Source organism: Lepidochelys olivacea (assembly GCF_965140295.1).
Source record: "Lepidochelys olivacea isolate rLepOli2 genome assembly, chromosome: 24".
Classification (NCBI taxonomy): Eukaryota; Metazoa; Chordata; order Testudines; family Cheloniidae; genus Lepidochelys; species Lepidochelys olivacea.
The window spans coordinates 12,890,795-12,918,363 of record NC_140434.1 but is presented as its reverse complement, the minus strand read 5'-3'; the positions used below and the strand labels follow the sequence as shown (position 1 = coordinate 12,918,363).

The 27,569-nt window shown below is 55.4% G+C and overlaps 1 protein-coding gene and 2 long non-coding RNA genes across 3 annotated transcripts in view; 1 reads left to right on the top strand and 2 right to left on the bottom strand.

The window, feature by feature from the left end:
- Positions 1–1,230, bottom strand: part of NFKBID (NFKB inhibitor delta) — a 7,027-nt gene extending 5,797 nt beyond the window's left edge. Inside the window, exons 1-3 of the mRNA XM_084613591.1 lie at positions 1,069–1,230; positions 723–756; positions 227–498 (exon numbers count right to left, since the gene is read on the bottom strand). Coding sequence (XP_084469717.1) covers positions 227–498; positions 723–756; positions 1,069–1,224 — 462 coding nt within the window. The 5' untranslated portion in view covers positions 1,225–1,230. The remainder of the gene's footprint in view (positions 1–226; positions 499–722; positions 757–1,068) is intronic.
- Positions 1–21,338, top strand: part of LOC311512383 — a 22,513-nt gene extending 1,175 nt beyond the window's left edge. The window contains exons 2-6 of the long non-coding RNA XR_014709449.1: positions 4,597–4,692; positions 15,499–15,729; positions 17,379–18,354; positions 20,817–20,963; positions 21,267–21,338. This is a non-coding gene — a long non-coding RNA (uncharacterized lncRNA). The remainder of the gene's footprint in view (positions 1–4,596; positions 4,693–15,498; positions 15,730–17,378; positions 18,355–20,816; positions 20,964–21,266) is intronic.
- Positions 16,431–27,569, bottom strand: LOC311512384. Its single transcript, XR_014709450.1, has 3 exons — positions 27,491–27,569; positions 26,439–26,581; positions 16,431–16,965 (listed from the first exon to the last, which is right to left on the bottom strand). It is a non-coding gene; the product is annotated as an uncharacterized lncRNA (long non-coding RNA).

Sequence of the window (27,569 nt, the reverse complement as noted above, 5' to 3'; positions counted from 1 at the left end):
CCTGCTAGCCCAGCCCCACAGCTCTGCTGGTGCCCCTCACTCCCGACCCACAGCCATCTGCTAGCACAGCCCTACAGCTCTGCCGGTGCCCCCTCCTGACCCACTGCCCCTTTTTAGCCCAGCCCCACAGCTCTGCCGGTGCCCCCTCCTGACCCACTGCCCCTGCTAACCCAGCCCCACAGATCTGCCGCTGCCCCTCACTCCTGACCCGCAGCCCCCATCTCACCTCCAAGTCCCCCGTGGCTGCCATCATGGTGCTGTAGGGATCACCTGCTCCAAACACCCCGGTCCCCACAGAGGCGTAGGAGTCTGTTGCCTCGTACATGGGTCCTGGGGACTGGTAGCTGCTGGCCGTGGCCGAGCAGTGATAGTGGCAGTCGGGGAAGGCCGCATGGCATGAGGGGTCGACCTGCCAGGGTGGGTAGGGAGCCAGGGGGGGCCCAGGAGCAGATTCCCCCCCAGATCCCCTTCCCAGCCCCATGGGCTCCGGGCAATCATCTGGATGGAAGAGAGACATGGATGGTGGGTGCAAAGCATGCGGGGGGGGGGGGGGAGGGGATGAGAGACAGCATGGGTGTCCCAGGGGGAGAGGATGGCACTCCTGAGGGATCAGAGGATCTGGGGTTGTCATACCACAGGCAGGGAGTGGGGACCCCAGGGGAATCAAAGGGTATCTAGGGTTGGGGGAAAGCTGCAATGGGGGGAGTCCATTTTTCACTCACCTGTCTGAGAAGAGTCAATGACATCTGTTGGGACCTACAGAGAGGGAAAAAGAACAAACCAGAAATTGCTGATGAGCCACAGGATGGCTTGTCTGGAGCCGAGATGCAGCCACCTCTGGGGTAGAACAGCCAGGTAACAACTGCACATAACACTGTGTGAGTGGCCAGGAAATAAAGGAGACGCCTGTCCTGCAGCATGTGCCTTGGGGGGCAGAATGGAAATGACACGAAGAGATTTGGTGCACACACCAGGAGTCACACCTGAGGTCCAGGGCTAGAGAAGTCTCAGCTGTGACCAAGACACGCAGGGAAATGGGGTGGGGGGAGGCAGGGCAGAGGGGCTCACCTGAGAGCTGGCTGCATAGCCCAGTGCTGTCTGCTGCCGTCTCTTCTGCTCCAGAAGCTTCTTCACTGTCTGGGGTGGGACCGCGCTTCTGTCTCCTCTACCGCCTGGCGAGGGGAAGGGAGACCAAGCACTCAGCCTAGGACTCCTGGGTTCCATCCCCTGGTTGTGACAGGGGAGTGGGGTCTAGTGGTTAGAGCTGGGGTGGGGGGGGCGGGACTCCTGGGTTCTCTCTCTGGCTCTGGGAGGGGGGTGGGGGGGTGTCTAGTTGGTTAGAGGCAGGGAGCCAGGACGTCTGGGTTGTCTCCTCAGCTTTGGGGTCTAGTGGTAGGTAGGACACTAATGGAATGTCTCAGGCACTCTCCGACCGCCCCTCCCCACAACCATGGAGCAATCGTTTCCACCCAGGCCGGTGCCTACACAGCGGATTTTTCCTTTCCAAGCCGCCCCAGGAGGAAAACGTGTCATGGACCGTCTGAGACACGGAGAGACAAAGGCCCCTGCTGCTGGCTGCGGCTGCCGCCGCCCGCCCCGTGCCCCCGGCAGGGCTGCCCCTGCCACCCGGCGGCGTGTTCCTTCCATGCTGGAAAGCAACAGCTCACTCGCCCCCACGCCGCCCGCCGGGGAAGTGACGTGACCCAGCGACAGGTGGGGGCGGGGCTGGGAGTCAGGGTGCCTGGTTTCTCTGCCCAGCTCTCACCCTGTATCTGGAGCTGGGGAGAGAACCCGGGAGTCCTGGCTCCCAGCCCCCTCCGGCTATTAGACCCCACTCCCCTCAGAACCCAGGCGTCCAGGCCCTCCCTCCTCCAACCACAAGACCTCTCCCCCAGAGCTGGGGCTGACACACCCAGGACTGGCGGGGAGGGGGAGTCAGTTTCTGGGGTGGTTTAGCCCAGGGTGGCGGGGGGGGGAACGGAGTCCCCATTCCTGAGGGGGGGGAGGGGCAGCCCCCTGACAAGAGCCTAGTGACCCCCCAGCCCTGTGACCCACCCCACTCCCCATCTGCTACCCAAGAGCCTTCTCCACTGCTGCTCCCAACCCACTCCTGTGTGGGGGGTAGTCCCCATCTGACCAGTCAGAGGTCCCAGCCAGTGCTCCTCTTCTGGGTGGGGGGGCACCTCACCCCCTGCCTGCCCTTCCACTCTGGAGCTGCCGCCTTTCCCTGCCCCCTCCCTACTTCTCATCCACTCCTTGGCCTCAGTCCTGCCCTCCTCCTTCTCCCAGAATACCCCAGCACCCCTACCCCAAAGCTCCCCCAGCACCGTCCTAGCTCGCCCCCGAACCCCAGTCGATTTCGTTTCCGCCTCCCCCGCCCCCACATTCAAACCGAGACTGAATTTGAGACAGTCGCACCCCGATGACACCGACCCACTGGACAATGAGACAGTGTGTCCTGGAAACGGGTGTGGGACGGTAAAGCGCGGGGGGCGGGTGTCAGGACTCCTGGGTTCTATCCCTGTCTCTGGACCAGGGGGCGGGGGCGGGAGGCTGAGAGTCAGGGCTCCTGCGACAGGATTCCTCAACCAAAACCAGGGATAGCGCAGGGACCGTCCGTCCCTCTCTGCTCCCGGGAGACCCTCAGCGGTGGCTGGGAAGGATTGAGGGTTCCCCAGACCCTCCGCTCCCCCTCGGGCTCGAGGCCCGTCATTGGCTGTCCGCTGGAGAGGCTGTTTCCTCCCCACCGTCAGGGTTCAGTGCCGGCAGGGGTTTCCCGGTGACGCAGAGCTACTGCTCGGGGATTCCGCTCCACGCACCATTGCCCTGCGACGGTCAGGCCCACAGGGGGGAGGGGACAGCCCCCCCCCCCAGCGTCACAGGAGATCCCTTTACCACTCCACCCATTAGACCCCACTCCCGTCCCAGAGCCAGGGAGAAAACCCAGGAGTCCTGGCTCCCAGCGCCCCTGCTTCTGACTCACTAGACCCCACTCCCCGCCCAGAGCTAGGATAGAACCCAGGAATCCTGGCTCCCAGCCTCTCCTACTGTATCCACTAGACCCCACTCCCCTCCCGGGGGGGGGGGGGGCTGGCGCAGAACCCAGGAGGTCCACGCAACCCTTAACCACCTACCCCCCTGTTGCGTATACCGCTGCAGTCTGGGCACCAGCTGCCCTAATAACTGGTCATAGCCAGTCCTTATTACAGCACCAGTCTATAGAGACCATGCAGCCCTAGGAACTCCTCCCACCCCACGTATTATAGCCCTGTTTCAGCTCTGATGGTCTGCACTGACACCAGTCTAATATAGTTTCCCCTCCCCCGCTCAATGCAGACTAGTCTATATGGCTGTAATTCAGGTATCAGCTACCCTGTTCTGTATAGAGACTGCTCCAATATAGAAGGCCCCTACACCCGGTGTATGATAGCTATGTCCCAGGCCCACCGATACGGGTCCAATATAGAGCCCCTCCTGCACAATACAGTCCAGTCTATGACAGCAGTATCCCAGGCACCGCGAGACTGGTCCATTCATAGCCCCTATGCACAGTAATACCGGTCCAATACAGCCCCCGAGCAATATAGCCCACTCTACCATAGCTGCATCTCAGGCAGAGAGATACTGAGCCAATACAGCCCGGTCTAGAATAGCTGTATATCTCATGGGACAGCTAAGCAAGTCTGTATACCGACTGGTCCCATATAGACACCCCTCCTTATAGTCACAGCACCCCGCTTTTATTCAGCTGCTGGTAATAGGAGCAAAGAAGAAACGATGTATCTCCCTAAAGCAGCCACGCCCCTCTCTTAAAGGGCCAGTACCCCCACTCACCTTTCTGAGAGCGCATGCCCCCCAGCCGCCGTTCCCCGCGAGCTCACTGCCTCACTGAGCCCAGCAGCTGCGCGTCCCGGCTTATAGGGGGCAAGCACCGCTCCGCCCCTTGAAGAGGAAACACCACCTGTTTTCCGAGGCTGGCCAGAGTGACATCTCCCCACCCCCTCAGCAGGGCGGGGCTAAAACTAAATAACAGTCTGGTTGTCCCCAGATCACTGGGAGCCCGGATTCCTGGGTTCTGGGGGGTGGCGTTAGTGAGTTAGAGCAGGGGGGCTGGGAGTCAGGACTCCTGGGTTCTCTCCCCAGCTCTGGTTGGGGAGTAGGGTCTAGCACTTAGAGCACAGTGGCTGGGAGTCAGGACTCCTGGGTTCTCTTCCTGGCTCTGGGGGGCTTCAGTGGTTACAGCAGGAGGGTCGCGGGAGCCAGGGCTCCTGGGTTCTATGCCCAGCTCTGGGAGGGGAGTGGAGTCTAGCGGTTAGAAGTGGGGCGGGGCTGGGAGCCAGGCGTCCTGTGTTCTCTTCCCAGCTCTGGGAGGAGGGGTTCCCCATGCATGACATCAGAGTTCCCAATGACCGCGTTTGCAGAAGTGACACCAGGCGGGCGCACTGCTCAGGGGGCTCAGTATGTCAGGGCGGGGGCGGGAGCTTCCCCCCAGCCCTGGGGTGTTCCCCACGCCACGGGCCAGCGCCCAGGCACTGCTGCTTGGCGGCCTCTCCCAGAGGGCCCCTTTAAATACACGACACCCACTTGTAACCACAGGTTCCCTATGAGGCAACCGCTTGTTCCCACATGGGCAGCCAATCAGAGACCGGCTCCAGGTGTGACGCAGCTGGTTCCCACGGCAACTAGTGAGTGGTAAGAGAAGAGCCAGAAAATTAAAGAGACAGAAAAAGCAACTTAAAGGGGAGGGGGCAGGGAATGGGTCAGGGGGCCTCTCCCCTCTAGGGGGCGCTGGCTCCCATCCGGCCTCAGGGCAGGGGACAGGCTGAGGGGGCGCGGAATGGGGCATGGGCTTTTCCCTTCTTGGGGGTGCCAGCTCTTCCCTGTAACTTGAGTGGTCTTGGCTTTTGAGGAGGGGAGTCTTTCATTCCTGTCCCTACATCCTGCATTTGCCCCATTGCTCTCTCCTGTCTGGAGAAGCAGAGGGCTGTCCCCAGTACCTGCTCTAACCACTGGATCCCACTCCCCTCCAAGAGCTGGGGTTAGAACCCAGGAGTAAGGACAGAGATAGTTAGACACTCCTTATTGGAAAATTTCCCTCGCCATCGGTCTATGCTAATTAACAGGCTATTTCTATGGGACACTATCTATCTATCCATCCCAAGGGCCCAAGTTTGCCGAGTAGCGCCACCCCGTGGTGTCGGGTGGAAATGCTCCTCGCAGCGGCAATGAAGCTGTTGCCTGTAGGGTGAGGGGCGGGCAAGGGAATCAGTGAGGCAGGGTCCGTGACTGGGGCAGGGAGTGGGTCCCCAGGAACTGAGTCATCAATAGTGACTCAGCACATCGCTGGTGAATCTGCGACAGACAAATCATTGGGGTATTTCCCCCACCCCACGCCCCTCTCCCGGCCCCAGGCAGGGGCTCTGTGTCTGTCTGTCCACTGCTTCCAGCTCTGGGAGGGGAGTGGGAGCTAGCGGGAGCGAGCCAGGAGAGCGGGGAGCCAAGTTCTATCACGAGCCCTCGCAGGAGTGGGGTCTGGTGGGTCAGAGCAGCGGGAGGGGCTGGGAGCAGATCGCCTGGGTTCTGTTAACAACTGTGCCGCTGAAGACAGACTGATTGCGGTGCTGCGAGCTCACGGACCCAGAGCGACTGCGCCCTGCCCCGCGGGCTTTTATAGCAACGATAATTTTAGTCCCCGACACACAAGGGGAAGTGAAGAGTCATTAGTTGTAGGAGCATAAACACAGCACCTGCGTGACTCAGAGAAGGTCACCCAGCCTAGGGGAGGCGCCCACTCGATAGATGGCTAGATAGTGGGGGATGTGTGGGGAGAGATAGCGGGCCGTGGCTGCGTACGGATAGATAGGTGGTGGGGGGGGGATGGGGATGGATGGATAGGCGGTGGTGGGTGGGTGGGGATGGATAGATAGCTGTGCAGTAGAGGGGGACGGATAGACAGGCAGTGGGGATGGATGGGGATGGGGATGGATAGATAGGCAGTGGGGAGGGATGGGGATGGATAGATAGGCAGTGGATGGGGAATGGGGATGGATAGATAGGCAGTGGATGGGGATGGGGATGGATAGATAGGCAGTGGGGATGGATGGGGATGGGGATGGATAGATAGGCAGTGGATGGGGATGGGGATGGATGGATAGGCAGTGGATGGGGAATGGGGATGGATAGATAGGCAGTGGATGGGGATGGGGATGGATAGATAGGCAGTGGATGGGGATGGGGATGGATAGATAGGCAGTGGCGAGGGATGGGGATGGATAGATAGGCAGTGGATGGGAATGGATGGATAGATAGGCAGTGGGGATGGATGGGGATGGATAGATAGGCAGTGGATGGGGATGGGGATGGATAGATAGGCAGTGGGGAGGGATGGGGATGGATAGATAGGCAGTGGATGGGGATGGGGATGGATAGATAGGCAGTGGGGATGGATGGGGATGGGGATGGATAGATAGGCAGTGGATGGGGAATGGGGATGGATAGATAGGCAGTGGGGGTGGATGGGGATGGATAGATAGGCGGTGGTGGGTGGATGGGGATGGATGGATAGGCAGTGGATGGGGATAGATAGATAGGCAGTGGATGGGGATGGGGATGGATGGATAGGCAGTGGATGGGGAATGGGATGGATAGATAGGCAGTGGGGGTGGACGGGGATGGATAGATAGGCAGTGGATGAGGATGGGGACTGATAATGGGGGTGGATGGGGATGGACAATGGGGGGGGTGAATGGGGATGGATAGATATGCGGTGGGAGTGGATGGAGACAGATAGATAGGCAGTGGGGGTGGAGGGAATGGATAGATAGGTGGTGGGGGTGGATGGGGATGGATAACAAGGGATGGTGGGGGAGGATTGGGATGGATAATGTGGGGTGGATGGGGTTGGATAGATGGGCAGTGGGGGTGGATGGGGATGGATAATGGGGTGGGGCGTGGATGGAGATGGATAATGAAGTGTGGATGGGAATGGATAGATGGGCAGCGGAGGAAGATGGATAATGGAGGGTGGATGGGGATGGATAGGCGAAGGGGGGTGGATGGGGATGGATAATGAAGGGGTGGATGGAGATAGATAATGGAGTGTGGATGGGGATGGATAGATGGGTGGCGGGGGAGGATGGATAATGGTGGGTGGAGGGGGATGGGTAAAGGGGGGTTGATGGGGATGGATAATGGTTGGAGGATGGGGATGAATAGATGGGCAGTGGGGGTGGATGGGGACAGATAATGGCGGGGTGGATGGAGATGTATAGATGGGCAGCAGGGGAGGATGGATAATGGGGGGTGGATGGGGATGGATAATGGAGGGGGGATGGGGATGGATAGGTAAGCAGTGGGGGTGTATGGGGTTGTATAATGGGGTAAAAGGTAAATATCCCTGAAAACACAGACATTCGTCCCAAAACCATTCCCCCCGACACCCTGATCTTTTCCAATCAGCCACCACATTGACCACCCAGCTGTCCTGGGAGAGCTCCCCTCCTCCAACACCCGCCCCCACTCCCCCGCCCTCCCCCACATGCACTCCCTGTCAAGATGGGGCTGAAACAGGGGCCTCGGCTGCTTGTTCTTTGAGAAAGAGTACTTGTGGCACCTTAGAGACTAACCAATTTATTTGAGCATAAGCTTTCGTGAGCTACAGCTCACTTCATCGGATGCATACTGTGGAAACTGCAGAAGACATTATATACACAGAGACCATGAAACAATATCTCCTCCCACCCCACTCTCCTGCTGGTAATAGCTTATCTAAAGTGATCACTCTCCTTACAATGTGTATGATAATCAAGTTGGGCCATTTACAGCACAAATCCAGGTTTTCTCACCCTTCGCCCCCCCACCCCCCAAACTCACTCTCCTGCTGGTAATAGCCCATCCAAAGTGACCACTCTCTTTACAATGTGTATGATAATCAAGGTGGGCCAGAGTGAGTTGGGGGGGGGGGGCGAGAAAACCTGGATTTGTGCTGGAAATGGCCCACCTTGATTATCATACACATTGCAAAGAGAGTGGTCACTTTGGATGGGCTATTACCAGCAGGAGAGTGAGTTTGTGTGTGTATGGGGGTGGGGGGTGAGAAAACCTGGATTTGTGCTGGAAATGGCCCACCTTGATTATCATACACATTGTAAAGAGAGTGGTCACTTTGGATGGGCTATTACCAGCAGGAGAGTGAGTTTGCGGGGGTGGGGGGGAGGGTGAGAAAACCTGGATTTGTGCTGGAAATGGCCCAACTTGATTATCATACACATTGTAAGGAGAGTGATCACTTTAGATAAGCTATTACCAGCAGGAGAGTGGGGTGGGAGGAGATATTGTTTCATGGTCTCTGTGTATATAATGTCTTCTGCAGTTTCCACAGTATGCATCCGATGAAGTGAGCTGTAGCTCATGAAAGCTTATGCTCAAATAAATTGGTTAGTCTCTAAGGTGCCACAAGTACTCCTTTTCTTTTTGCGAATACAGACTAACACGGCTGTTACTTTGAAACCTGTTCTTTGAGAATTCCTCTAATGCTTTTGGTGAGAGTTGTGAGTGTGGAAACTTCAACATGGTGAGTCTTCACAGACACAGCGAGAGACAGACCCTGCCCCAGCTGAGATCAGAGCCCCATATTGCTGGGCGCTGCCCAGACACATTGAGAGACAGTCCCTACCCAGGGATAGAAGCCAGGAGTCCTGGCTCCCCACCCCCACACCCCGCTCTAATGAATTTGCTGTTCACACACTACAATTATAGATTAATCTGGTGTCTCTCCAAAACACTCCACAGTGTGTGAACCTGGTGACCCATTCCCGCACCACTGAAATGCAGCCACCTCTGGGGTGAGGGGTAGCAGCTATTTCACAGCCTCACAGATACGCCCCACGCGGTGCGTTCAGTCCGCTGCTGCTGAGGTGGGATGCGTCAGTCGGCTGCCAGCTCAGAAAAACACTCTTTGATACTTGTTTCCCATTGAAGCTGTTCTGATCCGCCTTGCAGACACAAAGAGCCTTTGGTGTTCCCTAAACATGACATTTGTTGGCCCAGACTAGGGTAAGCTGCTGGGAGGTGAGATCTAAGAGCAGCTCTCACCTACCCCCAGAGCTGGGAGAGCAGCTGGTTGTCTGGGCTGATCCCACCGCTGACACTCATCATGGAGGCAGTGGGGTCAAGGCCAATAAAAATAATCCCTCCTCATGTGTTTCTGCAGCCTCCCACCCTGGGGAAAGGAGCCAAGAGAAACTTCCTGCCTCCCAAGGGTGAGAGACTTGCTGTTTAGGAGACGATAAAGCCCAGTGGTTAGAAGCAGTGATGGGGGAGGGGGCGGGCTGGAAGGCAGGACTCAGAGATTTACAGGACCTAAGGCCAGAAGGGACTATTATGAGCATCCATGCTGCGCCACCCCACACCTCCAGCACAGATCTGGGGGTCGAGCTAGAGTACCCTCAACTCTGCACCCTTGCATGTGTGCTGTCAACTCCATGCCCTTCATAGATTACAAGCCCATGTCTGGTAGCTGAGCTAGAGCAGAGCTTTTAGAAGGAGACGCCCAATCTCAATGGAAAGCCTCCAAGGGCTGGAAAATCTGCTCCATCCCTGGGAAAATCTGCTTCTTATTTCCAGTCTGGATTTGTCTGGCTTCATCCTCCAGCCATCAGATCTCGCTCTGCCTTTGTCAGCTGGGTTAAAGAGCCCTCTGTGCCCCCAAATCTCCTTCCAAGGGAGGAGGGTGGTGGAGAATATGGAGAGTTTTGTAATCATTTGATGACTCAGTTTCCGCACTCACTTGGCCCAGCTTCCCACTGGGTGCGAAGGGCTTAACTTCTCCCAGGGGGAGTGAGATGCAGCCAGATGTCAACTGGGCCTGATGGGGCTGGAATGAGAGGCCCAAGGACCAGACCACATTCTGCAAAGCAGCAGGCAGAACAGGTGAGGATGGCACCTTGGTCTAGGTGTGAACTGGGCCTGGCAAAGATTTACATTCATGGCTGTTCAGGGTGGAGGGGGAGCCCATGAGGCTGCAGGAGAAGCAGAGCAGCCAGCATGTGCCAGGTGCTCGTAATAGCATAGTTCCTCCGGCTCCCCCTTCTCGAGTACATCGAACACCCACTGCTTCTCTTTGCTTGCGGGGCCCTTCACAGCTGGTCCCCAGCCTAGCTAGTCCTCGCTCATTCACTGTCTCCTGATGCCCAGGGGGCCAGCTTAGCGCCCGCTTGTGACATTTCCAAACCAGCCTCTGCAGGTTTTGTCCCAGGAATCCTGACTCCCAGCTCCACTCCCCAGCTCTAACCACTAGACTTCACTCCCCTCCCAGGACCAGGGATAGAACCCAGGAGTCCAGACTCCCACCCCACCACAAACTAACCACTAGACCCCAGTCCCCTCCTGGAGCTGGGATAGAATCCAGGAATCCTGTAACCACTAGACCCCACTCTGCTCTGAGAGCTGAGAATGGAACCCAGAAGTCCTGGTTCCCAGTCTGCCCAACCCCTACCCACCGCCTCTTACCACTGGCTTTTCTTGACATGTGAAGATCGGGCCTGGTGCCATTAAGAGCCAGGAAGTCTTTATCACTGTTCCTTTTCCTCCCCTGAGCCCCAGCCCCTGCCAGCCCAGCACATGGGCTCGTGGGTTACAAATACATGAGCAAGGATGTTTGTCTATCTGCCATAGCCCACTGCCTCCTGGTTACTGTCTGCACTGAGATCAGACAATGCAGCCCCAGGGCCAGGGTAATTGCTGTGCTCCTGAGATGTCACACTCCCAGGTGATTTGATGTGTGTGTGTGTGGGGGGAGACAGTGGTTCTAGAGTCTCAAAGCAGCTTAAACTGAAATGGAAGGTGTTGCTCCAGCTTAGCGCTGGGCTAGCTGTCCCCTTGGGACATTATGTGTGACTGTTCCCCGGCAGCCCTGTGCCAGCAGTGGCTGCATCTCAGCACCCGGTGAATCATCCCTGCCTGGTGTTATGTGTGGCTCTTACCCAGCTACTCCACCCCAGAAATGGCTGCATCTTAGCACCAGTGAGCTGTCCCCGCGCAGCATCTGTGTGCACCTGGTAACTGGGTTATATGGTGTTTGGATGAAGGAGTAATTGAAATTTTAAATAGAGGATCTTGTAGGTTTATTATTAGTTATTATTTGCACTGTAGTAGTGCTGAACCCCAAGCCCAGGCAAGCACCCCAGTGTGCTAGGCGCTGCGCAAACATGGGAATATCGCTGCCCCTCTGGGGAGTGGGAGCAGAATCCAGGGCTTCATAGCTCAGTCACCTGAAGGAGGAAAAACTAGCACCATGGAGGCTGGGTACATTCTCAGTGCAACTTGCTTGTTTGTTGTACGTGCACCAGTCCTGGACAGACATGGTTGTAAACAGCATCCAAGGAACTCCCTCTGTGGGGACTCTCAGCAGAAACCACCAAGGCTGGATTCCCAGGGAGCAAATAACTCTCCACAGACTGGGGGATTGAGGCAGCAAGCACCCCGGAGAGAACTAAAGTGCAAAAACGAACAAAAAACAAATTTCTTCCAAAGCCTGAACAGTTGCTTGCACACTAAGGGCAAATTGTAACAGCACCACCTGGAGGCTGCTGGCAGAACAAAGACAAGGCCCAGCTCATGTGCCAGGGAGACTGAATTCCCCCTGGGGTCTTTGCTGGACCATTCTGTACCCCATACTCATGCCCCCCCCCGCTAATGCCCACCTCCCCTCTAGGGGGCAGAGGAGAGCTCAGTGCCCATGGCCTGTTCAGCCAGCGAGGGGCTGGTTAATGCCGTCTGGGGTGTCGATTTGGTGATTCAGACACATGTTTGCTAGGAACAGGTCTGAGATGCTCACAGAACCCAGGGAAAAGCCCCTGCCCCCTTCCCCGATCTAACCATTAGATCCCACAACCCTCCCCAAGCCAAGACTGGAACCTAGGAGTCCTGGCTCCCAGCCCCTGCCCCTGCTCTAACCTGTAGACCCCACTCCCCTCCCAAAGCTGGATAAAGAACCCAGGAGGGCTGCTTTCATCACTAGCTTTGGTGCAGCAAGCTCCAGACCGCAGATAATCACTGGCCCCTTCCGCCTTCTCTATGAGATCCTGTTCTTAGAATCGTTGTGTCACATCAGATCTTCCGAGACACGAACTCAGCATCTCTGGCCCCAGTGGAGCAGAGAGAGAAGGGCCCAGCTAGAGGAACTGTGTATCACAGCGGGTGAGCCAGCCCCATGGGACGCTGGGTGGGCCCATCATGACTAGGCTCAGGGGGCTGTACCCTGCTCAGCAGCAACTCTGGGAAGGACCCAGGTGTCCTCGTGGAGCCAACTATCCTGGGTGAAAACAAAAAGAGTACTTGTGGCACCTTAGAGACTAACAAATTTATTTGAGCATAAGCTTTCGTGAGCTACAACTCACTTCATTGGCCAAGCATGACCCTGGGCTGGAGACACAGGGAAATAGCAAGGGAATAGCTGGGATCCCCGCTGGACGTGACGCTGGGGAGACTGCGTCCAGCTCTGGGGGGCCGCACGGCAAACAGGGTGTCCGGAAATGGGGGAGGTGTCGGAGAAGAACAACGGGGATGATCTGAGGGCTGGAAAACCTGCCCAAGAGCCAAGCACTCAAGGAGCTTGATCTAGTGAGTTTAACCCAGAGAAGGCTCAGAGGGGACTAGATCCCGGTCTGTCAGCACCTCCCTGGGGGAGGTTTTGGGGAGCAGAGGGATTAACCAAACAGACAGGGGAAGAGTGAGAGCTAATGGCTGGGGGATGGAGCCAGAGAAATCGAGACTGGGAATAAGGGACAGATCTTCCCCAGGGAGGGGAACTGACCCTGGGAAGGACTGCTCCAGAGACATGACAGAGTCTCCAGCCCTCAGAGTCTTTCTATGGAGATCAGACATCCCTAAAAGCACTGCTGTAGCTCGACCATCAGATCTGGGCTGGAGGCCGGGATCCCTGGAGGTGGTCACGGGGCTGGGCAGACTGTGTGGGCATAAAGGTCCCTTCTGACATTAAGATGGGCAGATCAAGGAATGCAGCAATAAGCGGCTGGCCTGGGAGCTTCTCAGGTCTCCCTGGGGAGGCAGGAAGCTGCAATGCTGAATAAAGCTAAACACTGCGAGGTCATTATTACTATATCCCACATGTCATGGTCATGTCTTATGGCCCAGCTGAGATCAGGGCCCCATTGTGCCAGGCGCTGCCCAGACACAGAGAGAGACAGTCCCTGCCCCAGCTGAGATTGGGGCCCTGTTGTGCCAGGAGCTGCCCAGACACACAGCCAGAGACAGTCCCTGCCACAAAACGTTTGAAGTCTAAAGAGACAAAAGTAAGTTTTTTATCCTCCTTGTACAGGTGAGAAAACTGAGGCACGGAGCGGTGTGGCTTGCTCATGGTCACATGGGGCCCTGTGGCAGCATTGTGTAGCCCATAGAACTGGCTTTAGCATTTATTTTATGTGGCAGCAATGCAAGGAACCCACAGGCCTGTCTCCTGTGAGACGCTGGCATCAGCAGTTAGCATAAGGCTTGGGGCCTATGGACTCTGGCACAGAGAAATGGCCTAACGGTGACCCCTACGTTTTGGGGATGTGGGAACAGAGCGTTTAAGGGGGAGCTTTGTCCACAACGACACCAGGAACATGAGCTAACACCAGCTTGCGGATATTTTAGCATGGGCCCATTGGCAGCTGTCTCACCACAAGAGAGCCATGACCTACCTATAGGGGAAGGGCCCCGATCAGTGGTGGGGGAAGAGATACACATAAGGAAGAGGGGAGACACCCCTATGGAACAGGCATTAGGCAGGGTGGCGTCAGCGTAACATCAAGTACAAGTCGCATCCCAGCCTGCGGGCAGGAAGCGTCGTGTAGCCCTTGGGGGGTGCCAGGGTGACAGCGAGGAAGGTGATGGTGAGGAGGAAGATACTGGCTGACAGTCCGGGTTGTTCTGCATGGGACGGTTCAGAGGGACCCACTGCCATCTCTCTATCTATCTCGCTGGGCTGGAGCCTTTGTGACTTTGTTAAATGTGCTAATAATTCCTCAAGTGCGAGTGTCACAGCTGGTGCCCAAGGGGCTCCCAGCTGAACCCCAGTTTCCATAATCCTGGGCCTGACCTGGGGACACGAACCTGTCAAACCCCCGCGGGATCACTGGGAATTCTGAAGTAATCCAGAGAATGACTATGTGACTCCTATATCCGGCTCCAGCTGTGACTAGATCCGAGATCTCCTGCCTTAGCCCCAAGCTGTAGAACTGATAAATGAAATTGTTCATAAGTAAAGTTTATGAATGAAACAACATTCATTCATAAAACCAGTCACCCCAATAACTAGCTAATTGACAATTAAGATGCTTGTTAAGAGCCATAGCTGTTCAGCCATCTGCCCTTGTAAATTTCACTTTCCATCCAATTGCTGCTTAAGTCACTGAAACTTGCACTCAAATAAATTGCAAAAAGAAAAGGAGTACTTGTGGCACCTTAGAGACTAACCAATTTATTTGAGCATAAGCTTTCGTGAGCTACAGCTCACTTCATCGGATGCATACTGTGGAAAGTTTAGAAGATCTTATTATATACACACAAAGCATGAAAAAATACCTCCTCCCACCCCACTCTCCTGCTGGTAATAGCTTATCTAAAGTGATCACTCTCCTTACAATGTGTATGATAATCAAGTTGGGCCATTTCCAGCACAAATCCAGGTTTTCTCACCCCCCGCCCCCCCACCACACACAGACTCACTGCTGGTAATAGCTTATCTAAAGAGACCGGGGATGAGAAAAGCGGGGCAGGGCTATGGCAAGGCCTAGCGCACCCAGTTCCTGGGCGACCTGCAGCACAACTGCACCCTGTGCCTTGATCCGCTGGCACTCGGAGGCGGGGGCGCCTACTCCTTTGATTTCCAGACCCAGAGCCAAAGCTGGAGAAGTCCCTGAGCCCTGTGCCTCACGGTGTCAGGTAATCCCCAGCTCCTCTTCCAGAAACATTTCCCCAGCAACCCAGCCTGGCCCCATGCAGCGTTATGTGCGGCTGCTCCCCAGCTGCTCTGCCCCAGAGGTGGCTGCACCCCAACACCCATCGAACCATCCCCAAGGACGGTTGCTGTACACCGCTCTTAACATTTCACTCAAATCAAATGACCACATTCTGCAGAGCTGTGAAGAAACAGTGGAATCTCCTAAACTGGAGTCAGGACTCCTGGTTCTCTCCCAGCTCTGGGAGGGGAGTGGGATCTAGTGGTCACAGCAGGGGGCGCTGGGAGCCAGAACTCCTGGGTTCTCTCCCAGCTCTGGGAGGGGAGCGGGATCTAGTGGTCACAGCAGAGGGGGCTGGGAGCCAGAACTCCTGGGTTCTCTCCCAGCTCTGGGAGGGGAGCCTGGTACAGGTCACACCCCAACCTGCACTTGAGGAAGCTCTCAAAGAAGGGACAGTGGGTGGTGATTGGAGGTAGCTGGGCCCATGGCCGTGCCCCCAGCAGTGACTGGATCCTCCATCACCCACCCTGCACAGAACATCCCTGCAGGCTCAATTATGGCATCACCGGGACTGGGGGAACCTCTTCCAGCTTGTATTGGTACGACGGAGCCGGCGCATGGATCCTGGAGGAAACCGCAGCTGGCCAACGCGAGAGCAGGTTGAGCATGCGCATCATCTGGCAGCACCAGGGGGCAGCGCTGGAGTGCCGGGTGTGGGGCTACCAGAATAGGTGCCTCCCCAAAGGGTCCCAGCCCCCAGCCACAGGTGAGTTGCATATGGGGCCTTTCTCCTCCTGGGGGTGCCCATCAGGCCCCAGGGTAGGAACTGGCTGGCTGGGGGGCAGGGAATGGGGCACGGGGCCTTTCCCCTTGTAACGATGCTACCTCTGGTGGGACACAACTGAGAGTATCAATTCAGGACAAATTACTTAGAGCAGGGCAGTTGCAGCCCAAGGCTGGGTTTCCTTCACTACTAAGGCCCACCAAACCAGCCAAACAGAGAGGACTTCAGTTTTACCCCACTGGCTAAGCAGAAATCACACAAGCAATTTCCTCAGACACTCCAGTTTCCCAGTATCACCACCAGCGCCACTCACTATGGGGATGAATGGTTATGAAAACCAATTCCCTAGTAAAAGAGAAAAGGTTCCCAAAGGACTAAACCCCAGACCCAGGTCAATATACAAGTTAGATCTTACCCACAAATCATGCTGTTGCCAATCCTGTGGAATCTAAAATCTAAAGAAAAGGAGGACTTGTGGCACCTTAGAGACTAACCAATTTATTTGAGCATGAACTTTCGTGAGCTACAGCTCACTTCATCGGATGCATACATGAGCTGTAGCTCACGAAAGCTTATGCTCAAATAAATTGGTTAGTCTCTAAGGTGCCACAAGTCCTCCTTTTCTTTTTGCAAATACAGATTAACACGGCTGTTACTCTGAAACCTAAAATCTAAAGGTTTATTCATAAAAAGAAAGAAATATAGATGTGAGCTAAAATTGGTTAAATAGAATCAGTTACATACAGTAATGGCAAAGCTCTTAGTTTAGGCTTGTAGCAGCGATGGAATAAGCTGCAGGTTCAAATCAAGTCTCTGGAGAACATCCACAGCTGGGATGGGTCATTCAGTCCTTCGTTCAGAGCTCCAGTTTGTAGCAAAGTTCCTCCAGAAGTCCGAAGCAGGATTGAAGACAAAATGAAGCGGTTTCCAGGGCCTTTTATATTCTCTGCCATGTGGAAGGACTCCCCTTTGTTCTTACTGTGGAAAATCACAGCAGCAAGATGGAGTTTGGAGTCACACGGACAAGTCACATGTCCATCCATGACTCAGTTTGCAGGCGGCAGCCATTGCTCACATGCCACCTTGAACGTCCCAGGAAGACTCCTCAGATGTGGATTGGAGTCTCCCAAGGTCCATTGTCAGTTAAGTGTTTCTTGACTGGGCACTTAATCTGCAAATTCCTTTCTCAAAAGCTGACCAAAGGCTTGACTGATGCTTCTTAGAATCAAACACATTGAGAAACAAGTACATAAGCCAATATTCGTAATTTCAACGACCAAAATGATACACACATACAGACAGCATAACCATAACCAGCAGATCATAACCGTTTTGTAGACACCTCACTTGATCTCCTTTGTACAAGATTTGGTGCCCTATAGGACCTTGGTTGCAACAATGATCTATACGGTTACAGTTCATGTCAATAACATCACATCCCTTTAGCAGGCATGGGCTCTAATCCGATCCTAAGGCAGGAGTCTGGCTGGCACAGGGGGTGGAGAAAGGGACACAGGGCCTTTCCCCTCTAGCGGGCTCCAATTCCCATCTGGCCCCAGGGGCAGGGAATGGGGCACGGGGCCTTCCCCTCAAGGCTGCTGCTTCTGACCCATCTCCAATGGCCTTTTAAGATCCTGGTGGACGCAGATAGCCCGGACCTGATCAAGGAGGGTGACTCGTTCACGCTGAGCTGTGTGGGGGACAGCAGGTCTGGACCAGTTCTACTTCTGGGTTCACAACTATGAGGACCTGCCCAGGGGCCCCTCTCTACAGTTCGAGCAGGGGACAACCTTGTCTTACGGGGGCAATTACACCTGCACAGAGTGGGTCTCTGGCACCGGGCTCGGCTACCAGGCCATATCCCCCACCACCTATGTGGCCATCCTTGGTGAGTAGCAAGTGCCAGGGCAGGGCCACAGCTCTGGGGGTGGGGGCCAAGAAACACAGATGGGAGGGGCCCTTCTGTCACTGACATTCCAACTGGGGGCAAGGCCACAGCCCTGGGGGTGGGACCAAGGAGCACAGGTGGGAGGGGACCTTCTCTCACCTACATTCCAATTGTGGGTGGGGCCACAGCCATGGGGGCAGAGCACGAAAGCACATATTGGAGGGCCATTCCGTCACTGACATTCCAGTTGGGGGCAGTGCCATAGCCAAGGGGGTGGAACCAGGTTCACAAACGGGAGAGGGCAGGGGCCCTCCTTACATCATCACTGAATATGGGAGTGGGGCTAGAGCATTAGGGACAGAGCCATGGAGCTCCACCCCATGCCATGCTGTGCCTAAGCCTCCAGCTGCTGTTCCACGTGGGCGCCATTAGCTAATATCTGGTTCTGCTTCCTCCACAGGCCCCTCCCCCCGTGGTGCATGTGGTGGCCACCTCAGGCCCTTATCGCAGCACGGGGGAACCCCTGTCCCTGATGTGCTGGCTGGACACCAGCGCCTATGGTGGAGTGAGAGGTACAAAGATGGCAAGCAGCTGGGGTGGGCACAGCCGGAGCTGGCTTTCCTGCATGTCTAGGTGGCTGATGGGGAAGAGTACCCAGTGTGAGGTGCACAATACCCTAGGGAAATCCACCTCCCTGCCATTCATTATCACTGTTGTCTGTAAGTACTAGGTGCATTTGACTCCACATTATGCATAACATAGCCAAGGAATGGCTTAGAGCCCCCCATGCACCATGGCTGAACCCTCACCCCATGCCACCCCAGCACCATCCTTCTCCAAGGCCAACCACAATAAACAAGCTCAGCTCATGCTCCAGCTGGTCCACTTAGTTGACCAGGCTCCAGTATCCCTGTCCAGCACACAGAGCCATCTAGCAGCTGAATGACATTGCAAATTAGCCTGTCATCAGGCCAAAAAACACCTATTCAAATAATGTAGACTTGTTTGAAATTTAATATTTTTTAATCATCGGGAAAAAAATGTCTGGTTTGCCACCCTCAAAATTAGCTCTTCGCCAGACTTTTTATTAATTTTTTCATCCCAGCTTTTACCTACAATGTTTCTGAAGGGGCAACTCATGGGCGGCGGGTGAATAAGCCATTGGGGGAGGCTAGCCTCTTGCCCCTCCCTCTCTGAGGTCCCACCCCTCCCCTTCTGCCCCCCACCTTCTTCCACCCTTTCCTCTCAAGAGTCCAGAGCCCTGGTGTGTGTGTGTGTGTGTGTGTGTGTGTGTCCTCTGCCCCCTGCTGGAGGAGCTGAGCCCTGCTCTGTGTGAGAGTGTGTGTGTGTCCCTGCCTGTCCCCCCGCAGCCGCTGTCCCCCTGCCCTGAGTGCTCCCAGTCCCAGAGCACCCCCAACCCCAGCGCCAGGAGGCATGGCGTGGCCCCAGCCTCAGCACCCCCAGCCCTGGCCCTCACAAGCACCAACCCCAGCCTGCCTGCCCCAGCCTCTCAGACAGGAAAGAGTGAAGGGAACTGGGGGCGGAGCATGGGTGGGGCCACGTCTGACTGTGTGGGGAGGTACAGCCTTTCCCGTCCTTTGATACTTGTTGCCCAATGGGGAATTGTTGAAAATTATAATCAATTAAAATTAAAGTTAAATAATCTTTTAAACAGAAAATGGTGTGTGGGGGAAATGGTAAACAAAATTGTTTAGGTTTTTGGGAAACAGACAATTATGATGACTGAACAGAACCATACTTGATCAAAATGCAGATAAAACAATGGATGAAAATTTGGAGGAAATGTTTGCTCAAAGTCAGATTCAATTTTTGGCGAAAGGGTAGATTCAAAGTTTAGCAAAATTTCAAATGCCAAATTCCTAAAACTTTTTTTGGGAAAAAGGGGGAAACTTTTTTAGGGAGAAATGTGATCATTTACATTTTTCTTCCATTGGCCTGTGCAGCTGCCAGCACAAGGAGCTCTGGTCTCACTTGGGGCAGTCTGTGATCTCAGCTGGGGCAGGGCCTGTCTCTCGCTGTGTGTCTGGGCAGCGCCTGGCACAACGGGGCTCTGATCTCAGTGGAGGCTTCTAGGTGCTATTGTAATAAGAGACGAATTAGAGGATTGGGCCAAAAGAAATCTGATGAGGTTCAACAAGGACAAGTGCAGTGTCCTGCACTTAGGACGGAAGAATCCCATGCACCGCTACAGACTAGGGACCGAATGGCTCGGCAGCAGTTCTGCAGAAAAGGACCTAGGGGTGACAGTGGACGATATGAGCTGGATATGAGTCAACAGTGTGCCCTTGTTGCCAAGAAGGCTAACAGCATTTGGGGCTGTATACGTAGGGGCATTGTCAGCATATCGAGCGACATGATCGTTCCCCTCTATTTGACATTGGTGAGGGCTCATCTGGAGTACTGTGTCCAATTTTGGGCCCTACACTACAAGAAGGATGTGGAAAAATTGGAAAGAGTCCAGCGGAGGGCAACAAAAATGATTAGGGGACTGGAACACATGACTTATGAGGAGAGGCTGAGGGAACTGGGATTGTTTAGTCTGCGGAAGAGAAGAATGAGGGGGGATTTGATAGCTGCTTTCAACTACCTGAAAGGGGGTTCCAAAGAGGATGGCTCTAGACTGTTCTCAGTGGTAGCTGATGACAGAACAAGGAGTAATGGTCTCAAGTTGCAGTGGGGGAGGTTTAGGTTGGGTATTAGGAAAAACTTTTTCACTAGGAGGGTGGTGAAGCATTAGAATGCGTTACCTAGGGAGGTGGTGGAATCTCTTTCCTTTGAGGTTTTTAAGGTCAGGCTTGACAAAGCCCTGGCTGGGATGCTTTAGTTGGGGATTGGTCCTGCTTTGATCAGGGGGTTGGACTAGATGACCTCCTGAGGTCCCTTCCAACCCTGATCTTCTATGATTCTAAGAGGAGATTGGTGGTTTTATGAACCTGGAAGAAACTCCAATATCCAATAAACACTTGGGAGGAAAATTCTTCTGGTTAAAAACCCAGCTTCCTTCCTGCCCCCTCCACTGAGACTTGCCTTCATTGTCCCCCCTAGGACTATGCTGCCCCCTCAATCAGCTCCCACCTCCCCATTTCCCCTGGCCTGCCCCACTGCACCCTGCATGACACTGGAGATAATGACCCTATTCTCCATCTCTCCCCCCCCACAGATGGCAGTGACTGGTACCAGCTGAGCCCTGGCCCCATGGCAGGCTTCGGAGCAGGGGTCCCGCTGCTCTTCCTCCTGAGCAACCTCAGGGTTTAATGTCTGGCCAGGAGAATCCACCAATGGAAAGAACCAGGGAGGAATCTGCAGGGTAAGGGATCCCCCTGGGTGGGAACTGGGGGAAGGGCAGGAAAAGGGGGGGCTCTGGCTGCATTGTGGAAAACCTGGAGTGTGGGTGTGTGAAGGAAATCAACCCACTGCTGGGTGTGTGTATGCGTGTCCCTGCCACCCCCTGCTGGAGGGGCTGGGCACTGCACTGTTTGTGTGTGGGTTGGCGGAAGCAGCCAGCTTGGAGGGGAAGGGGTTGCCAGAGGGGGAAATGATCCATTTGGGGGGAAATGTTTAAAGAAGGAAAATAAACAGTGAAAGGGGATAATTGTCTCTCCTTCCCCAGGGGGCAGCAGAGAGGACCCCAGTGCCCCATAGACAGACTCATTCTGAGGTCAGTGACGGAGGGGCCTGTTAGCCCCTGGGTCCCCACTGCCTCCACATACTGGCTGGGGTTGAGTATGCCGCTGCAGCCTGTGGTCCCCCATCACCCCTCAGGGTGAACCCCTGCCTCCAGCTGGATGGAATCAGCACTACCTGAGCATGCGCCATAGACCCTGTCCCGCTAATGGCTCAGGGGAGATTTTCCTTCACATCCGATAGCCAGGTCCTGCGCTGGCACAGGAGGCTGGGAGATCTCTGCCCAAATACAGCTGGGGATGTTCGTTGTTAGTGCACCAAGTAACTGCAGTTCACAACCCTGCAAGGAGGTAAAAGTGGGCATGGAACCCAGGAGTCTGGGCTCTCAGACCTCCCCACTGTTCTAACCACTTAGATCCATCTCCCCTCCCAAAGCTGGGGAGAGAACCCTGGAGTCCTGGATTCCCCTCCCCCTCCCCGCCCCCATTACTGCAGGTACAGGCAGACATCACACACCTGTCTCCTGCTGGGGGAGTGTCCCCTTTTTCAAACAATCTGTCTCTCTTCCTGTGTCCCCGGCAGGAAATCCCATGTGCTGGGGAGATTCCCTGCCCCTCAGATGACGCCAGAGACTATTATAACAGGCCCAAGGGCTATTGTAACTGAGCACGGCCAAGATCCTTGCCATCCGCGGTCCCCTCCACACCGCCACAACCCGGATCTCTATAAGAGTCCACCACTCACGCCCCGGGCAGCATTTACCCTCCTCCATGAGCTGGGGAAACCCACAGGAACCCAGGTGTCCTGACTCCCAGCCCTCCTCCCACCCTGCAGCAGAGCCCTGGGGCAAGGTCCCACTTGGGCCACTGGAACTAGGCATTTCTGGGGCAGTTTAATTGTAGCTCCTATTTTACAGGCTGTGTTGGCTTTCGGGAGGCAGGCTGGCCTAGCAGATCGAGAACAGAACTGGGAGGGAGGCGACCTATCTGGGCTCTGCCTGCCCATGGGCAAACCACAGCCCTGCTCTGTGCCTCAGTTTCCCCGAAATGATCCTGCCCTCCTGTGTATAGAATCCTAGAATATCAGGGTTGGCAGGGACCTCAAGAGGTCATCTAGTCCAACCCCCTGCTCAAAGCAGGACCAATCCCCAACTAAATAACTCTTGGAGATCTCTGGCCGGAAAGCACTAGACATGGACAAGGTGTCATTACCCACCAGGCTGCTGTTTCCCTCCAGGTCCAGCCCCTTTCTCAGCTTTAACACAGTTTTCGTCAGGGAATTGCCTTTGTTTTGTTTATTGTTACTGGATAATAAAGTGGGTTTACAAACCCATCAGCTTGGGTGACTGCCGCGGGACAGGGAGGCTTTGCCGAGGGCAGGGGGCTCTGAGGCTCGAAAACGAAAGGGAAAAATGACGCAGCAAGCAGCCTTTCAAAGGTGGGTTTTTAGCAGATTGTGCAACCGGGAGCCAATCGCTCTCCAGCAGGAAATTAAAAAACAACAACAGAAAAGCAGCAGAAGTCCCTCCCCCCGACACCCGCAGAGCAGCAAGGCACTACTTAACAAAATAAATCAGCAATTACATACACCAAGAAGCCAATGTACGCTTGCTGGGGGTGGCTTCCAGCCTCCCTAGGGTGCGGAGTCTGGGGAGAGGGAGAGGAGGGGCAGGGTCACAGAGAGGGGCAAGGCCTTGTAGCGAGGGGGGGGAGCACCCCACAATTTTCTGTCTAACCCACCTTACCCACCCCCGCAGTGGGAAGAGGCGGGCGCCACCCCTGGTCTCCCCCCATCGCAGCCAATCACAGAACACAATCCCACTCATTCATGTGCCAGGCTCTAGTTTCCATCCTCCCGGCTCCTCCGTTCTTCGCAATGAGCCACGCCACGCACCCAGGGGTGCGGACCAGGGGCCAGGATCCCTCACTTTATACCTGCTGAAAGAAAAGGAGGACTTGTGGCACCTTAGAGACTAACCAATTTATTTGAGCATAAGCTTTCGTGAAGTGAGCTGTAGCTCACGAAAGCTTATGCTCAAATAAATTGGTTAGTCTCTAAGGTGCCACACGTCCTCCTTTTCTTTTTGCGGATACAGACTAACACGGCTGCTACTCTGAAACCTGTCTTTATACCTGCTGTAAGGGGGAGCGATGGTGGGGTCAGAAAGGAGCAGGGGGGGGACGGGATCTTGGGCGAAAGAAGTGGCGCGAGGGCGGGGTCTGAGGGGAGGACGCAAGCCGGGGGTGGGGCCTGGGGAAGGGGCGGTGCAGGAGCAGGGTCTCAAGGAGAAGGGGAAGCCAATGGCAGGAACTTGGGGGAAGGGATGGAGAAAGGGCGGAGCCTCAGGGAAAGGGGCGGGGCGGGGACTCTGGGGAATGGTCCCTGTGGGGGCGGGGTCTCGGGGAAGCAGCGACGCGGGGGCGGGGATTTGAGGGAAGGGGCGAAGCGAGGGCGGAGCCTCGGGGAAAAGGGGCCGTGGCGAGGGTGGGGGATTGGGCAAAATGGGCGGTACGGGGGAGGGGCCTTGGGGGAATGGGCGGTGCGGGGCGGGGCCTCGAGCGATGGGGAGGGGCAAGGGTGGGGGCTCGGCGGAAGGGGAGCCGCGGGAGGGGGGTGGCCACGTTCCGGCGCTGGTGGCCCCCCCTTTTAGGGACCGGAAATTCCGTCGCCCCCGCGCGCCCCGCACCCCCAGAAACTCCCCTCCATGCACAGCCCGGCTCTCGCTGCCGGGCTCCCCGAGCCGAGTGCGGAAGCTGGGGGAGCTCAGGGCAGGGACGGGGCGGTGGCTGGACCCGTGGCGGCCGGAGGCGCCCGCCGGGGCCGGGGCCGGGGCCGAGAGGGGCAGCGGGGCTGCGGCGGAGCGCGGCACCCAGCGCCTGGGGCGGGGAGACGAGGGGGCGGCGCGGGGCGGGGCCCCTGTCGGGGGCGGGGTTATGCAGCTCAGCCGCGTCCGGCGGCAGCCAGGGGGCCCGGCGGGATGAGCCGGAGGACGCGGGCGGAGAGAATGCTCTGTGTCTGAGCAGAAACCGGTGCGGGGAGTTCGCGCGCTGAGTGACTGCATCGGAGTCACTTCGGAGCAGTGATTGCCACTGTCTTGTTAATGGGGTGTGGTCCATGGCTGCAAGCAGCTCCTGGTGATATAGAAAGCAGTGGTACCGAGAGGGCAGTGTGGGGTGGGGTGGTGTAAAAGTATTGCTTCTTTGCTTTATATCTTAGAGCAAATATAGTCCCTTCTGGCTAAGCTCAAGTGTAAGTAGTTTCAGGAAAGTAAGTGAAATTTTTTCTGCATGGATTGCATTTTCTTAATGGAAAAATCTACCTATTTTTCAGTTACTGAGAGACAATCTTTACTTTTTGTTATATTCTATTTCCCACAACCAAATCTCTGTATGACTTTTCATGAGTGATGTACTGGAGTATTTGGGTTCTAATATCTAAAAGGTATTGTTAAATCTATTCACCTAAATTTAGGTTATTGCTGATTATGTACTCTATGTATCATATGACTTTAAAAACAAACTTTGCATTTGTGGATCATCTAAGCACTACACCCAGATGTACAGACACTCTTTTCTCAACCTATGTATTATAATTTTTTTAACATTAGCTTTAATACAATTTTTAAATTTTGCATCCCATGAAGTGAGCTGTAGCTCACGAAATCTTATACTCAAATAAATTGGTTAGTCTCTAAGGTGCCACAAGTCCTCCTTTTCTTTTTGTGAATACAGACTAACACAGCTGTTACTCTGAAACCTTTAAATCTATTGTTATCAGTTTGATATCTGATATGTTCTGTATCTGAGAACTTTATAGTAAATGGATTTTTGGAACAGGAAGATAGAATTGGAGCTTGCTCCATCCACTTCCCCAATCAACTTGGTATTGCAGTACTTCCGGGAATGGTGCACACCCCCCTCCCCCCAGGGAAAACATGGTGGTTCAAAAAAAAAAAAAAAGAAAGAAAGAAAGAAAAAGAAAAGAAAAAACTTGTGTTGTGTTGGGGTTTTATTTCTAACATTAATCTGTGTTTTCTGTTGGTTTGTCTGTTTTGTTTTTCTAATGTGGGTTTCTCCAGTTGGGTGACTGCTTTTCTTACTTCTACTCTAGTGTTGTTTCATAAAGCACTTAAGTGGCTGGTTCTTTATTGACAGGTTTCAGAGTAACAGCCGTGTTAGTCTGTATTCGCAAAAAAAAAAAGGAGTACTTGTGAGCTGTAGCTCACGAAAGCTCATGCTCAAATAAATTGGTTAGTCTCTAAGGTGCCACAAGTACTCCTTTTCTTTTTGGTTCTTTATTCTCTTCCAAGACGGTTCTCACACATTTTGCATTTGTCTCTCAGTTGTGTCCCCACAGGAACGAATTATTCCATTCCTCCCCCCACCCCAGCAAAGCTTCCCCCACTTGATTTCCAGAGGAAGAGGGATGGGGTGAGGCTGGGAGTCAGGACTCCTGGGTCCTATCCCCAGCTCTGGGAGGGGAGTCTAGTGGTTAGAGCAAGGGCAGGGCTAGGAACCAGGACTCCTGGGTTTGGGCTACTCACCATTCTCTGTTCCATGCCTCAGTTATCTGGAAGAGGGACAAAGTTTCATAGCCTCCCCCCCTCCCCCCCCCCGGGGCTTCAGAATTGGCTCTGCCAAGCATGGGATGGCCCCAGCCCACATGTCTCCCGCTCCCAAGGAAGGACTGGCGGGGCCTCATCATCACAGCAGCCTGCCAGGGTAGTACAGCATTGGTAGCCCCGGGAGAGCAGCGGGTACCAGAGCTGTAGCTCACGAAAGCTCATGCTCAAATAAATTGGTTAGTCTCTAAGGTGCCACAAGTACTCCTTTTCTTTTTGCGAATACAGACTAACACGGCTGTTACTCTGAAAAGTGTTCACAGAGTACAAGAGCTGGTCAAACTTTGCTTGGGGGGGCCCCAGCTAGGAAGTGGAAGGGGGGGCAGGGGCCTCTCTCAGGCTGATCCCTCTGGCTCCCTCAGCTTGGGCCGTGGGAGCGCATCCCAAAGCCAGCCACCTCCTGCTTGCTGGATGGAAACCACTTCATGCCAGGTGGGAGGAGGGGTGCTAGAGCTCTGTGCATCCCCTGGGAGCTGACCGCGGGGGCCTTGAGTACCCACAGCTGATTGGGGGCTGGGAATACTCCAGAGTACCTACTGGTTGATTGGGGTCCCATGTGTCAGCTGCCCCCAAGGGCACAGTGGGGAGGCCCAGCTGGCGAAGATGTAGCTGTGGTGGTGCCTGTGGGGTAGTGGGACCATGCAGGGCCTATTCTTTGGCTGGGCCCTGCACAATTCCGCCTGCAGGGGGAGAGAAAGTGTGGGTCAGCACCAGGGGGTGTCTCTCCTCAGACTGGGGGGGTCACAGAGCGAGACATGGGGCCGGTCCTGTGGGTGAGGGGGCAGCATGCAGCTCCTGAAGCAGCTCCAGTTGGATGTGGGTTGCGGCTGTGAATGATGGGGTGGGAACCTTGGGACGGAGCTGGAACCCCCCCCGCCGCCCACTGCTGGGGGCCATGACCCCCTTCCCCAAATCCCCCTGCTGCCGCCCCTCTCCCCATTCCCCCTCCCACAGTTAGTGGTGTGGACCTCTCCTCTCCTGATACCACAGGACGCTGCCAGATGCCCGGGTCCCTTCCAGGCTCTGCCTCGCCCCCTGTTTGGCATTGGGAGCAGTGCTCCAGTGTGTGGGACTGGGCAGGAGGCACGGGAGAGGGGGGCTGTGGCTCTAGTCCCAAGATGCCAGGGTTCCCAGCACAGCTTGGGCTGCGTGAAGGGAGATCCCTTAGAGTCAGCCACAATACACCCCACCTCCCCTTCCTTGACCCACTGTGCTTCCCTCAGCAGCTACCTCCGCCCATCTCCCCTCGGCCTTCCACCCCCTTCTCCACCCGGCTTCCCACCTCCCCAGGCCACCCGGGGCGCCCTCCTCTTCCTCCAAGGCGGACGCGGAGGCTTCGGTGCTTCCCCAGCGCCGAGCCAGCGGGGGGTGTTCGACGTCCCGCCCTAATTCCTGGCACTAGGACGCGCCCAGGGCCGGCTCCAGCGTTTTTGCCGCCCCAAGCGGCAAACACAACAACACAACACAACAACACCTCGCCGCCAAACACAGAGGCGGGGTGATGGGGCGGCCGCCGAAGAGCGAAGGGGAGTCGCGTCCCCGCTGGGACAACGTGTGTGTGGGGGGGGGCTGAGAGCCACTGAACCAACCTGCAATCCCTGTCAAGGGGAGTAGCCCCTGCGCAGAAAGCAGCCGTCGGGAAAGCGCAGCCTAGACTGGCGCCCGCCC